The 15,278-nt window shown below is 53.8% G+C and overlaps 3 protein-coding genes across 3 annotated transcripts; 2 read left to right on the top strand and 1 right to left on the bottom strand.

Annotated features, from left to right (window-relative positions):
* Positions 1 to 4,516: 4,516 nt before the first annotated feature.
* Positions 4,517 to 6,027, top strand: N0V96_007929 (uncharacterized protein; the record flags this gene model as incomplete). Its single annotated transcript, XM_053194317.1, has 4 exons — positions 4,517 to 4,675; positions 4,890 to 5,106; positions 5,163 to 5,648; positions 5,711 to 6,027. The coding sequence occupies 4 exons, from the start codon at positions 4,517 to 4,519 to the stop codon at positions 6,025 to 6,027; spliced, it is 1,179 nt and encodes a 392-aa protein (XP_053048167.1).
* Positions 6,028 to 10,038: 4,011 nt separating this feature from the next.
* Positions 10,039 to 10,973, top strand: N0V96_007930 (uncharacterized protein; the record flags this gene model as incomplete). Its single annotated transcript, XM_065758163.1, has 2 exons — positions 10,039 to 10,177; positions 10,315 to 10,973. 2 exons carry the CDS (start codon positions 10,039 to 10,041, stop codon positions 10,971 to 10,973), a joined length of 798 nt encoding a protein of 265 aa, XP_065613305.1.
* Positions 10,974 to 11,297: 324 nt separating this feature from the next.
* Positions 11,298 to 15,270, bottom strand: RSE1 (pre-mRNA-splicing factor rse1; the record flags this gene model as incomplete). Its single annotated transcript, XM_053194319.1, has 3 exons — positions 11,298 to 12,612; positions 12,800 to 14,879; positions 15,027 to 15,270. The coding sequence occupies 3 exons, from the start codon at positions 15,268 to 15,270 to the stop codon at positions 11,298 to 11,300; spliced, it is 3,639 nt and encodes a 1,212-aa protein (XP_053048169.1).
* Between the last annotated feature and the right edge of the window lie 8 nt (positions 15,271 to 15,278).

The following is a 15,278-nucleotide window of genomic DNA, read 5'->3' on the forward strand; positions in this document are numbered from 1 at the left end:
GCGTGCGTTTTGTCTTGGATGGGCAACAAAATCGTTCAATTATTGGCCGCCAATTCTTTTTTTTCCTTTTTTTTCCTGTTCTCCCAAACCTTTCCCACACCAGGATAGACCACCACACCAACTTCAACCGCGTTCGACCTGCTGTAGCCTGCGTCACGACTGAAGAGGGGTGCTCCGCGGAGATGCAAATTCTGCATTCTCAAGGATCTGAGGCAGGCATCCGTTAGTGTGGTCGCTAACGTTGCCTTACCGCGCAGTCTCGCAGGGATACCGTCCAAATGTCGCTAGGCCTTTTGGGGGCTGCCAATTCGTGCCAATCTGTGCTGCAAGCCAACAAGCCTGCAAAAACGCTTTCAGGGCTGTTGCAACCTACAGCACTTCCCAATGCTGCCCGTCGCTGATCACCGCATCGGTACCGCCGTGGTCGAAGCCTGGGTGTGATGCCAACGCCTAGACGGTCCACCAGATGCTTCAGCCTTCAGCCTTCAGACCGTGGGGGGGAAAGGATGCCAATCTAACAAATGCTCCTTCTGCCTTGTCGAAGACCCCCAATTGGCGATCATCAGCTGGGGTAAGGATAGGTTTTTTTTGAATGCTTCTTATCTTCAAGTTTATGGGGGCTCCGGTTCCCAAATCATGCATCTCAGCCTCATTCCGACTGGAGGACACAACTCGGAAATATCTACGCAGCTTTTTTCGCAGAGACCGACAGGCACCACACCCGCACCCTTTGTTTTGTTGACGGCCATCGAAACGTTTCTAACGTTTCGCCAGCCAGAGGTACATCTTGCGCAGGTACCTCCAGAAATGCCACATTGATGGAGGGGCGCTGGTTTTTGGTGTGTGTGAGAGTGCCGCGCAACTGGACTGGACAACAACCAGGTCTGAGGTTGGAGCTCTCCGCCGCCCGGATGCCTGGCTGGAGCTCAGGTGATCTAAAAATTTGATCGATTGCGAACGTGGCTCCGCTCCTGTTCAAAGCCCGGCCCCAGCTTCGTCTGATGACCCCAAGCCCAGCGAGTGCGACCAGTCGCCAGCGACGCCGGCCTGCCGCGAGGGCACGCCTGGCCTGGGACGTTCTGCGTCTGGAAGGGCTGGGTGAAATGACCTCTTTTTCCTTTGCGCCAAGGATGGTCGATCGTGGTGATGATGCCTCAACCGTGGTTCAATGACAGAACCAGTCTGTGTCACTTGGTCTTGTTGACGAATTTTGGCTACGCAGGGAAATGCCTGTGGAGCATCTCCGAATCGGAGTGTGGGAGATTGGTCTTGATGGAAGTTTAACATTGCATCACTGTTTGGGTTCCTCTGCGATCATCACAATCCGCCAGCCTTGAACGGTGGACCTGGGCAGATGGGTCAAATGGCGGGCAATTGCATCTTGCATCAACGATGCATTTCGAGTAGCCGTACGAAGTATCCGTACCTACTGCCGCCCCCTTTCTTACACGCGCGGATGGATGCTCGATTCCGGTCTACTGGATGGACTTGATTGACCTTTGGTATGGTATCAGGTTGGCAACCGCGCAAGCACATCAACCTATGGATACTGTCCATGTCTGTCACGAATGCAACCGCAAAACTCACATCTCCGAGTCAGCAATTAGTTTCCCTGGAGCAGGTGTTGCGTTGCATGTCTAGGCTTGGCAAAGTGTGCCGTATTCGAACCTTGCCGCAACGATCCGACGAAGAAGACCTCTCTTTTGGGGGTGTCGTGACGGTGATTGGGGGCAAGGTTCCCCAACATGACCCCTTCCTTGAGCTTCGACTTCAAGAGAGAGAGAGAGAGAGAGAGAGCAATGGGAGCCCAAAAAGCCAAGAGATGGTGCGGGCAGGTCCTGGTCAGACGGCACGGGACCTCGAATTACTTCAGGAACGTGATGAGAATCGAGGAACTCAAGCTTTTTGGTGGTGGTCACTGGTCAAGCCGTCAAAGGAAATAGGCTGCCCGGCACAATATCGCGTAGGGCGCGATGAACAGCTCAACAGCCACCTCAGGCTCAGGCTCAGGCTCAGGCTCCTAGTGTACGGAGTACATGCTACGAAGTGCTGCATAGTAGGCAGTGGCTCCTGCCCACAGACTCCTCCCAAAGACTTCAGACCGGTGGTCGTCGCTGACACCCTTGGCCTTGGACTGCCTTGGATGAAAAGGAGGTTCTGGGCCAATAATTGCCCACTTTACAGGACGAGGCAAGTGCCTTGGTTTCTGGCCCAGCTTCCCACCTTTTTTTCCACGGGACGAATGCTCATGTTAATGCTTCGTGTGCCACAAAAACATGCCAGTTGGGAACTTGGCCAGGGGTGTGTGTGGTTCTAGGGGGGGCCACATTCTAGGTACGCAGTAACAGCTGGACAGCAAAAGTGACTTCCAATCAAGTACTCCGCACCCGTCCTGGGTTCTCCAATGCCATATAACCAAGAAGAGTCCCACCCCGTTGGCAGGTTGTTGGTGGAAAAGGGTTTTGAAAAGCTTTTCTGGCCTTCCCAAACGATTCTATACATCATTGAACTTGACCTTTGGTCCTTGGAGAAAGGACACCTGATCTGCGAGTACCCAAAGAAGGGATGCAGGGCACATCGAAACGCCGTTGAAATCCGTACGAGCCGTCAACAAGTCTACAACCAAACGAACGACGGGAGGCCGAGACAGCGCTACAGCGACATCGTGCAGCAAGCCATCATCACGCCCAGAGCCGGAGCCCAGAGAAAAGAGACGCACACCTACCTCTACAACCCCTCTCACCTTCCACATCCCCTTCCCTCCACCGTGAGCGTGAGAAGCGGGGTTCAACTGAGCTGGCGCAGCATCCGCGCAACTTATCCAGTCCAGCGAACTGCATCGTCGTTGGAGCTGAGTTCGGGAAGCTGAGGCGAGGGGCGCGAAGCATCGGTTGGGGGGCTTTTTGCAGCAAACCGTCCACCAGCACCAGCACCAGCACCAGCACCAGGCCCGAGTTGACCTTCCTGTTCCCTCTTTCCCTTGTTGGGTTACCTTCACCATTGGAGCGACATATCGTCCCATTGACCCTCTCATCCATCCATCCTTCAAGCATCATCGTCTCGTGCTTGCTGGCTGGTCGTCGTCAAAGGTGCCACAACATACCGACCCCAGCTGCGTTTGGATCGTCGAAAGAGAGAAAGAGGCAACAGATTCTGCCACCGCACACCCTTCATCGTTCGTCGTCTGCTGCTGCTCACCCGATCCTCTTTCCTCTCTCTGTTTCGCCATCTCACGTTTCGGAGCAGCCACCACCAATCCAACTCAACCAGCCACTCAGCTCTCATAAGTGTGTGTGTGTGTGTGCGTGTGTGCGTGGTCTAGAGAGATCGAGACAACCAGTTACAGAGACCCTAGGTGAGAGAAAAAAGAGGCTTGGTCCTCTCACCCATACGAATTGAACATCCGGTTGTCTGTGTGTCTGCACAGCATCTGCACCAAAACGTGGGGAAGACCGTGGGAGAGAACCAAGACACACAAACCGCAAGGAAAAGAGAAGAGACAAGCAGGTCCCATCCTGTCAAGCTGTGTGGACGTTGTGAAGCAGAACATCCCGTCCTTTTTAACAGGAACAACGACCCGGTCAGGCTTGGCCTACAGCCTGTTCCCCACACACCCCCTCGTTCCCTCTCTCTCTCACAGTCGGAAGTCTTCTCCTGATCTCTCCTCTCAAGAAGGACATTCATACGTATCCGTACTCACACCCCCCTCCTCCTCCTCCTTGAATCCCCTCCATCCCCACCGTCTCTTCTCACTGTCACCAGTCACCCATCCCATCCCATCCATCCCTCATCACTCACCCCTCTCCGCTCGTCGCTGCACGCCCACTCCCACGCCGGCGGCCCTGCTCGGTGGTGTCTAGCAAGCCGCAAAGTCTGGGTCTAGGCGAATGGCTGGAGTGCGCCCCCCCTCAAGCTGCCAGTTTATTATCATTACATAAAAGACCGCCGCTCTCTTCCATTTCCTTACACACTGCAACCTCTCATCGCTGCGTCCCTTATCTCTGGGCTGGCAAAAACAAGCTGTCAAAGATTCAACTGAAGCTCAATTGCGCCCGCTTGGATGCCTTTCTCCCCAGTCACAGTCTCAGCAGCGCACCGCTCCGTACCTTATCTCGCGGCTGTTTAGATTCTCCCACCCTTTCCAAGTCCCCCTCTACCACGCTGGCGGTTTCGCCCCAATTCCCGTGCGGGCGCTCGTAGGCGCCACTGGCAACTTCTCCCCCGGATATCCCTTTTTCGGGCAATTTTTTACGACCCCGTCCCTGCTTGTCATCTCTTTTGCGCCCGCAACCACGCGCGAGAAGTGCCAAACACCCATACAACGAACACTTCCAGAACATCGTAGGGCTGGGAGTGTGGAACACGCGACGTCACAACGGCGTCCTATCTACAGATCCAGATCCAGATCCTCCCGTACTTGCGTTGCCGCCGCCGCTCACGCTGCCGCTGCCGCTGCCGCCTACGCCGACCGGCAACCTGCCTCAACCCCCGGACCAGATAAGGCATGGCAGATAAGATGTCCATCGACAACAAAGATCCCGTCAAGGAGGATACTCCAGAGACCGTGGGTTCTAGTCCCGAGGGCGAACACCAGCCTGCGCCTAATGGCACTTCAAACAATGCCAATGGTGCTGCCGAGGGCCAGCAACCAAAGCGAAAGGGTGGCCGTAAGCCTGTGAGTAACTCCTACTCCCTCATTACATATCTCAGCATCAACACCTTCACTTAAGTGTGCGACCTTTTGTGTGTGTCCATTGTTCCCTATCAACACCACAACTTCCCCAGACTTTCGTCTGTGTCACACAATCTTAAGGTTTCACCTGGGACGAAACCTTGTTTGGTCCTATCTCAACTCCCGCTCGACAGGAAGGCTAACTGTTTACCCCAAGATCTACGCTACATCCGAGGAGCGTAAGCAACGCAACCGCCAGGCTCAAGCTGCCTTCCGCGAGCGTCGCACGGAGTACATCAAACAGCTCGAGGAAGCCATCCGTGTTCATGAGTCCAACCTGCACAACCTTCAGGCCGCTCATCGCACTGCTGCCGATGAGTGTCTGATGCTGCGCTACAAGAACTCCTTGTTGGAACGCATCCTCTTGGAGAAAGGTACGTCGACATTGCTTCAATTGCTTGAGATGCCTTTGGTATTAACAGTCTATCAGGCATCGATGTTCAAGCTGAGCTTCGTGCCAAAACTGGCAGCCCCAACTTGGGGCCGACTCATGCTCCTCAAAACATGGTCCAGCCACCGCCTATCCAGCGAGCTATCCTGAACCGACATCACCAGTCCCGCCGATCCAATTCGAGCATCGCCCCAAAGCTGGAGCCCGGCATCAGCCCTCTGCCTCCGCCGATACAAGCAGCCCACTCTGCTGCTTCACCAAAGGGCCGGCCCACCCCTTCATCACACTCCAACTCGCCATCAAGCACGGCGCCGTATGGCGGCCAGCAAGCGCTTTCGCCGGCAGCCTCTGACCATGGACCGCTTCGTCCTGGCATGGCACCGTCCATGAAGTCTCAGCTCAGCCCCATGGGTCCTATGAACCCCGCCGCTCGAGCTCACATGATGTCTGGCGGCCCTCCTCGCGTCGGCAACAACGGTTCATACTACCCAACACCTGGGTTCCAGAACCACATTGAGCAGCTAGGTAAGTCAACTGCCCTTATCTATCGATGAATCTTGCCGTCTTATTCCTAACACCAAGCTTAGAACAAGAGTATGATGCTCCAGCGGACATGATCGAAGATTCCGAGATCGACACACCAAGCGGACCTGGACCATATCCCAGCGGCTTCTCTGGCGACGCACCACAGCACATGATGACTTCGCCAAACTCCGTTGGTCCCGGCCACGGCCAGCACATGACGTCTCAGGCCGAGCCTACACAACCTGCCCACACCACCCAGGGTGCATACCCCTCCATGACGCAGCTCTTGGATACCGGCATTGATTGGGATCCCTTCGGACTGAGCGCCAGCATGGCCTTCCCATCACAATTCTCTTTCGATACGAGCAACATGCGGTAACCTTACGCCCCCTCGGTGTAAGAATCGAAATCTTCGACACCTACACATGGATGGAGATCGGTGTGATCAAAGAGGAGGATTTGTCCAAATTTGTTTTCAGAAGGCCTATATGGTCGCTGTCATGGTTCAAAAAAGAAAGAAAAAAAAGGAAATTTAATCATGTGAACATGGGAGGTTTGCGGGGAGCGAAGAAAACTCGATACCCGAGACGACACGACATCAGCATTCGGACGGCGAGATTGTTTTCTGGGCGAAGCCTACGGCGGCGTCCTTAACTACAACAAACACCAGCGAGGGGAAACAAAAATTTCAAGATGGCTTCCAATACCCGCGCTGTGCGGTCATCTACGGGGAAATGCGATCACGACATAAAAAAGTTACCAACAAAATCATTTTTTGTCTCTTTCGAAATATGGACAGTCAAAACTGGGCGGCGGAAATACCCCACGGGAGGTTAGGCGGCCTGCAGTACTTGTCTTTTATTTTCATGTTTTTATATGCCGGGAAGTTTTCCGTAAAGGAGCCCCGCGCTTGTTTTTAATGGCGTTTGTTTTTCATCATCATTCACAAACACATCGCATAGTTGATGGTGTATAGGATACAGGCGGAACCAAAAAAAGTTTTTCTATTTCGGATTTCAAAAAAAAAAAGAGTCTTCAACTTTTGGGTGAAATGGATATTGTTTGAAATCTTCTCCGTGAAGCAAGCGTCACTCATCATTTGCAAGGTGTCTATGGTTTTGGGACTGATGGCTTGTCGTTGCCAGGGGCCCCCCGGCGTGAGGTCCAAATCGGCCGACGGCGGAAGATGTGGGAACACGGAGGCATCTGGAAGGGAAATGGACAAACCCGCGCCCACTTGTGGCTGCCGCGCGTCTGGGACAAGACGGGGCGAACGGGCATCGGACTCGGTTCCGTATATAGGGTCTTTATTGGCTTGGATTGAGTTGAAGTGACTACCTTTTTTGCTCAAGCTTTTTTTTTTTGGTATACCTTTCTTCACTGTGAATATGATACTACCTTATTTTGTGAGAAAGGCGTCATTATTACGAGCGAGCCGGCGAGGATTGCGTGTTTGCTGTTACGGATTTCGTTCTTGTAGTTCGATTGGCTTCTTATCTCGGCATCTGCGACCAAAGGAAGCAGTGTTGGTCACATTCATGTGACGTCTTTATTGGGGGTTTAGGTAATGGCCAAGAGCTTTTCCTGGTTGGGTTCGAAGCGAGGGTGAAGACACGTGGAGGAGAGCATAAGGTATACAGGATAATGTGCGGAGCGGAAAGGCTAGGGGAAATGGGACTGGGAGCTTCAGGTTTTTACCAAAAATTTTCTGGGTGTGTATCGTTTCCTTAGCATTACGAGTCCCGATGAGCCTCTCTCTCTCTCTCTCTCTCTCTCTCTCTCTCTCTCTACTCGGATCGAAAGGGACGAGCCCGGATGAAGGGGAAGGGGCCGGGGGGTTCCTTGATCCGAGCTGCGTGTTCCTGGATTCTTTTTGGTCATAGAATGTGAAAGGGTTTGGAATCATATGAACCTTTTTCGTTCCCAAGACGTTTGGGACCTTTTCCCCCCCTGCGGTAAGGATTACATATTTGCGTTTTCTTGGCTTGTCGGGTTTCGGTAAGCTGATTTGGAAGTGACACATGCGAGATTCTGGTTTAGTAAGAGCATATTTCACGGTGCCAAGTGTCTGAGAGAGAGGGCTGTTTTGGACAAGTGATGACTGTGAGTTCGGCACTCACTGACATGGAACCTGCCCGCCGTGCCTGCCTACATTGAAAGTGGCGGGTCTATTGGTAGGTGACAAGGTGTACGGAGTAGTGTACGTATGGAAACGGCTGTGCCCCCCCCCCCCGGTCTGGAACCTTTGTGAGATTGATATTAGAAAGACGGGGAAAGAATCTGGGGCACTGGACCCCCCCGTTTTGTTTGATTTGAGTGATTGCATATCATTGCTGCCCTTGCTACAGTGGGTTACGGTTCGTGCGTCTGTCTTGTGACCGGGGCAAGTGGGTAATTTCCATCACCTAATGACAACCCATTCGAAGCTGAGAAACCTGGTCCACCGTAACTGCGGGAGATGGATCATTGGGGGCGGTAGAGAGAGAGAGGAGGTTGGGCTCAGGTCTAGTCGTTCCCACTGAAGGCATCCGGAATTACGTAAGTAGGACTTTTATTTGACTGTAGAGAGGATGGTTGGCTTGTTCAATGTGTGAGACTGGGGACGTTTTTTCTCTTCTTGCATGCAAGGTTTGTAAGAGAGATGCCTGTTTGGGGCAGATAGTTGCAGAGATGGAGAACCAAGAGGGGGGGGTCAAGGTGAACGGGGAATGGATTCCGGAACACTCACGGAAGGAAGGGGAGGCGTCAGGACTCAGGAGCCCGGGAGGTCCGGGCGGTGGAGACGGGGTTTCGGAACGGCGGTCGGCTTGAAAGAAGAGGCGCTCTTGGGTCTGGGCTGGGTCTGGGATTCAAGATGTTGGTTGGGACGGACGGACGTACGTACGTAGAGAAACTTGGCTCGCAAGAGGCCAAGGAGGCGTGTTGCTTGGTATTCGTGACGTGGTTAATCAACCGCTTGTGTAGTAACGTCGGCGAGGGAGTTTGATACGGTTCTAGGTCTAGAGAATGAGCTGGATGAATCAAGTGTCCAGCGAAGGCGAGTCGCTGGTTTCTCTCATGGTAAGGGGCAAGCTCTCGGGGAGGTGGGATGTGGAGGGCCTCTCGCAGGTCTGATAAACCGGTGCAAGATGTGAGCGCGAATGCTTGAAATACTTTCATCCAGTAATGTTTAGAATCATCGAGAGATTCAGTGTTGGCTATAGTACATACCAGGTAATGATGGTGTTTCCATGTTTCAAGCACCCGATCAATTCCTTTTGCGTGGGGTACACCTAGTATCCAGCACAAGTATACCGTCCAGCGTGTATTCATCTACTGCTGCCAGGGAAGGAGGAAGTGAGGTACTTGGGTCGATTCATCTTTGTCTCTTGTCATAAGAGACACAAGGGGAACATGGCCGAGGGGTACCTGGGGAGAGTCGATGTACTAACTCAGAAACCGTCGAGTCTCACTTAAGCTATCCTTTGGTCGATTCCCTATGGATGATAGTCTTTTATTCTATTTCACCTTGTCCCTTTAATCTTCGTTTTCTTTTCTTTTTTTCCTTACACCATCTTCCACTCCCTCTCACAATGCTAACTTTTGAATCAGTCCAAGGCCGCGCTGAGAAATGACGACGCGGGAATTGAGAGCTAGCTGGCTGGCCGCTGATAATTCTATATGGGCACAATCGATAGTTGATCGAAGCCATGTGAGGCAGCGCATAAGACAGACAATATGGAAAATAAAGGTGCGAGAAAAATCCGTAGATCACCCTTTCCGGATACTGTCGAGTTGAGGAACACATTGCACGTATCTTGTTCATTCCCTAGCTACTTACTTACGTCGTGAAGTCTTTCACCATTTCTTGAAACCATTTTTACACCGCATGTCTTCTGCCCAGTGCCATACCAAAGCAGACTCAGAATATTCATACGCATCTCATTTCTAGGTTATCATGCACCGCGTTGAACAAGTCGTTGAAAGGATCGAACCTGTAGTCCAGGCACAGCCATCGTCAGCTCGGAAATTGATCAAGCGTAAAAGGGTTATCATCGTCTTACGCAGAGGACGAGCCACCCGTTCAGTCTGTGCTCGCTTATCAGTGGCTAGCTGAATTGCCCGACCGGATGGAAGACGCCAGTCGAAACGCCGGCCGACTCGGCCGCGGTGGCGGTGTGGAGTAGTGGGGGTGGCAAGACAGCGGGGATGGGGTCCCTCGAGCCCGTGACACCAGGCCGTTCAACGGCTCATCGTTGCGGACTAAGGTTCACGCAACTTCCCGGCCCGTCGATATCTCCTTGAATTCGCAGGAAACGCGTCATGCAGGCTTTCTTGACCATCTTGCTGGAATACTCAAGGTAGACGAAGAAGCGAAATAATCGTAAACCCCCCGGCCATCTCCAAAATCATGAAGGTCACCGACGCGGCCATAAACGCATCCGATGAAGCTTGCTGTACCTGCGCGAAGCTCCTCAGCTCCGTGCCGAGGTACAGCGCCGCCACCGAGAAGCCTCTCCCGGACGACAGGCGACTCGAGTGCTGCGCTCGTGTAATCTGCGGGAACTGTATCCATGTGCGTCCGCCAGGCAATGCTCATATTTTACGAATCCCGCCACTGCAAACAGGACGCTGACCAGTAATACAGGAAAACACCCGCTTCGCATCCTACTGCCCATACTGCCAGACATCCACAGCGCCCTCAGTGCTGCCCCTGAACCTCAAAGACCCGCCGTCATACACCTCCTTCCCGCCAACCCACCACCTCTCCTCCGGCGCCCCGGCGGCCCCTGCCCCCCACCGTACACATACACCTCACCCGACGCCGGCGCCGAAGATCTCAACGAAAAGAGCAGCGGCTCCTCCTCCTCCTCCTCAACCGCCACGCCCCCAGAGGACACCCTCCACTTCCTCAACCACGACACGGACACAATCGCCTCCCTCTCCCTCCGCTATGGCGTCCCCGCCGGCGTCCTCCGCCGCAGCAACAACATCACCAGTGACCACCTCCTCCATGGCCGCCGCACCGTCCTCATCCCGGGCGCCTACTACGCCGCCGGCGTCAGCCTCTCCCCGCGGCCCGTCGAGGGCGAGGAGGAGGAGCTGCGCAAGAGCCGCATCCGCCGCTTCATGACGGGCTGCAAAGTCTCCGACTACGACGTCGCCGTGCTGTACCTCGAGCAGGTCGGCTACGACCTCGCCGCCGCCATGGAGGCGTACGCCGACGACGAGGCGTGGGAAAAGAGTCATCCCGTCCAGGACGGGGGCGGCGGTGGCGGCAGGGGTAAGAACAAGGCCAAAGCTGCACCGCGGAATCGGGGGCCGTTTTGGAGGGGTTCTGCGTAACAGGGGTTGGATGTACGGAGTAGGATGAGTGGGAGTTTGATTCGTTTGCCCACTTGGCCTCACCAGGCACGAGACGGAAATGGGGAACCGGCGTTTGGGCATTTTTGGTATTATTAGAGCTCTTCTTCATTGCATCGTCATCATGTCCTTAACCACCTATATGGCTCTGTTTGGCCTGTATGAAAACGCCGCTACCATATACCGTTGTAAGCTTTGTACACAATACACGTGACACGTCCCGATATCTCCTATGCGAGACGTACTCGATCGGTGACTATGTCCGCAAATGGAAAAAAACAAGATCCCCTGCTGGCAAGGCAGCCTTTAGAAGGCAGACCTCGTTCGAATGTCCGATATCTTCCTCTCGATCTCTCTCACTGAGCGGTCGAGTTCACCGGCAATCATCTGCTTCTTTTCACTGGGCAGAAGGGTGTACCTCTCACACAAATCACCGTCAATGACACCCTTTACGGGGACGTAGTAACTGCGGTACATGAGGTGATCCCTTCCGGCGAGCGGCGCGTCCTCGGTACGCATGTGCTGCTCGAGGTTCTGGAAAAAGTCCACGTCCTCGCGGGTCACAAACGGAATGAAGACGCCGATGGTACCGTTGATACCGCTCCAGAGCAGAACGTCCTGACCACCAACAACCAAACTTGTTTTGGTGATGCTGGTAGGAACATCTTGAGTGTAGGAGTGGCCTAGGAGGTTGAGGCGGTGTGGTGTGCCGTGGAGGTAGTCTCTCGTGTTGAGGAGATGGAGGCCGCCTGACTCCTCGTCGGCTTCTTGACTTGCCTTCTCAGGGCAGCGGACGAGGAACATGTTGCCGAACTTGTCGCCTCCAACAACCGATTCGTAGTCCACCATTGCGGTGCATGTGACCCATCTGGAAATGGTGTCGTCGACGAAGGGAATGAGCTTGTTCGTCGTCGCCTTGTAGACGACATACGTGATGCCATGCTGGACGTCGCCGACGACGATACGGCTTCCTTGTGTGCTCAGAGATACAATCAGTTGCGGGGCTACGTCGGCTTGGGCCTTTCTGAGCATCTGTCTCAGGCCGAGGTCGTAAATCCTCAAGGTCTTGCCAACGCCCGCAAGTAGTCTGCCTTGGAAGCCAAGGAGCGCTGATGGAGGCTCCTCGACCTTTGTTTTGTGAATGAATTCCAGCTCGTGGCCATCCTCGCTAAAGCGGTAGACGTGAATGTAGCCTTCAGAGAACTGGCGAGGGTTGACAACCATATCCTTGCCGGTGCCAACAATCAGAAAGCTTTCATTGTCCTGGCTAGCAAACGAGACGATTGCAGCGCTGACAGCCGCTTCGTTGTTGTCGAGGTCAACAGTCTGCAGAACTCGCTGATCCTCTGATAAGGGGTCGATGACGCTGATGCAAGAAGCCCAGCGGCCTTTGCCCTTGGGGTACCCAAACTCATCAGGCGGGAGCACCACAGCATCGCCATTGACGACACCAGGTTCTGCGATGAGCTTGGCCCGTAGGTCGGGTGGTAGCGTGTTGTTGTCTGCCTCGACCGTGTAAAACATGGGGTGTTCAGGATGCTTGAGAAGACGTCTCGGAGTGTAGGTGAGGGGTATCGACTTTTGTGTAATGGTGTCTCCGAGGTTCTCAATGGCAAAAATTCTAATCCTTTGCGTCAGCTATTGGTCAAGGGATTTGGCTCAGGGAACAACAAGGTCGAAAAATGACTCAGTAGGAACAATTGGTATGTTGCGTAAGACCTCATAGCGCTTTGGCATAGGATCCCAAATTTCTCATCATGTCATGTAAAGGAAACGAACGAGTGAAGAAAATCGTGATACTTGCTTACCTTAATGATTGGCCCTGAATGCCAACGACACCTTCTTCACACTGCTCGCTGCTGAAATTCCAGACCCATTCGAGGTCAACGTAGTTCAAGGGCGTCACCAGGAAACCTCGAGTGATGGGATCAGAATAGCCAAGCCAGGGACGGGAGCTCAACCCTATCACGCAGGTCCGTCCTTGAACAGTAGCTTGGAAAAGCCGCACCGGCTTGGGACCGAGGAACTTCTGCCTCGTATCCGTAAGCTCTCCAGTGATTTCGTCCAACACTGTACGGAGGTAGACTCCAGAGTGAAGGCCAATGTGGAGGTAGAGTGTTGAGCCTCCGGACGAGGAGTCATTCATGGCAATGATTGCAAGGGATGACGGAGGAGCAGTCAAGGCTTGGACTGATTTGCTCTCCAGCGTCGACTCGGGGTCTAACGACAGGACGCGTACAGTGCTGTCATCACATCCCACAGCCAGGAATGAACTTCGCAGGCGTCCTTCGGGGATCTCACCCAAGCTCAGGCATGTGACAGTTCCGAACATTTCCTTCTTCTCATCGTACTCGGCTAGGGATCCGTCACCATCCATCTCGAAATAGACAATCTCACCCGAGCTGAGTGCAACTGCTACCTGATGTTCATTGGTGGTTGCCGCGACGATGGATCTGTGCTGCGGTGCGGCCCATTCGTTGACTTGGCCATGTCGGATGTGGCGAATGCCTTTGGGATGGACCTGAATGAGGCCGTCTTCGCCCAGCAACTGCGCTGCCAAGGTCGGCACAGAAGTCAAGAAACCGGAATCGCTGACCTCCTCGACAGTTTCACCGATACTCAAAACAAGAGTTCCGTTGGTGAAGGACAACACAATGTACGCATCGTATTGGTCGCCGCGGCTCAGTTTGAGAGTCCAAACCGCCGAGGGAATGCCGGGCAGTTCGGATGCGACAATCTCGTTTACTTCCAAGCCATGCTTCAGCATCCTGAATGTGCTACGAGCACCGTTGCCGCAGGCTGTGTAGATTTGTGGCGCGTCCTCACCAGTCAGATTGGCCACCTTGCAGTCGAGAAGGGGGTTCATAGAGTCAATACTCTCGACCAGAGCAAGATTCTCTAGCGGTCTGGGATGGAAGTAGACCGCTTCGTAACCAGCCCTAGGGTCTGTTGGGAAGTCGTCGCTTGAGAATTCCAGTTCCTCATCGTCGTCTCCGAGCTTCTCGAACTGGTAAAATTGGTGGTTGCCAAACTGGCTGGCAGCGTAGAGGAAACCGCTCTTGAGAATGCAGAGGCTGGATGATACCGGTACCGTGTCGAAGTACTTGATCTTAAGCCGCTTCACTTCGCCAGTGGGATTGCCATCTACATCCTCAACCATATCGAGGGTGGCCTTGAAGAGGTCCCCATCCTCGGTCTGCAGGAGGAAGAAGAAGGCGCCAGCACTACCTTTCAGCTTGTGCATGACGCCAGATACCACGTGCCGCTTCCTGGAAGGGTCTTCCGTTGCACCTTTACGGCGCGGAATGGGCACACGGAAAGCTTCCTGGTTGGAGTGCCTGTATGTGATGTTTTCTTCTCCACAAACCAAGACTCCACTGGGGCCATCTTGACCACCCGGGACTTGGAAGAGCAGTGAAGCCGTGGGATCGACAGGTTCGGACCATTTCCGGACGACGTGGTTCAATCCCAAGTCCAACTCGTAGTAAACCAGTTGAGCCTCTGCTTCCCGGGCTGCCTCTCCTGTAGGATCTTGGTCTGCCTCAGTGTACTCGATCTCGAGCGCAGCAAAGACCGGGTTGGCATAGCCGACGTCCAACGCGACCATGCACAGCACCAGGACTCCGGGCTTGTGTGCCTCGAGAGGCGAAGAGATCGTAAGCTCGGCCTGCGAATTGCGGTTGAGAACGTATACGAGCTTGTTCTTCTCCACTGACGCGATCATACACGCTCTGCCTTTCGGATCACATGCAAGATATTCTCCAGGTATGACGCGTCGTACCCCGGACTTGCCAAAAGTCTCCAGATGCAAACGCTGAAACCGATTCTGCGCGGGAATGTACTCGACGATGGTGATCCTTCCAGAGTCAGTCGCAAGGATGAGATAGTCTTGACGCAAGGTCAGCATAGTCCTTCGGCAATCAAGTCTCGCATCCGAGGTCGAGCGACATTGACTGCATTGACGCCTGTCGCGACCGGCAAGCTTCTCAAATCACTAAGTGAAGCTTAAAATGGAATGTGGGGCACGAGACATACCTTTGTTGCTTCCAGCCAAGCGGAAGGCGGCCATAGACCTGATGATGCCGAAGATATCGTGCGAGAGGAGTGTGATGACTTTTCCCTGTGACGGATCCGGGCGAAGCAAAGTCAATCGCGACCCCGATGCTGTCACAATGTTCTGCTCCTTGGTGCCAGAGAACTGACCCAGCACCGCCTGTGTGACATTGGTAGGCGATTGAAGGGTCAGGGAGTAAAGAAACATGTTTGAGGTCGTCGCCATGTTTGCAG

The sequence above is a fragment of the Colletotrichum fioriniae genome (assembly GCF_027942845.1).
Source record: "Colletotrichum fioriniae strain IMI 355084 chromosome Unknown scaffold_9, whole genome shotgun sequence".
Taxonomy (NCBI): Eukaryota; Fungi; Ascomycota; class Sordariomycetes; order Glomerellales; family Glomerellaceae; genus Colletotrichum; species Colletotrichum fioriniae.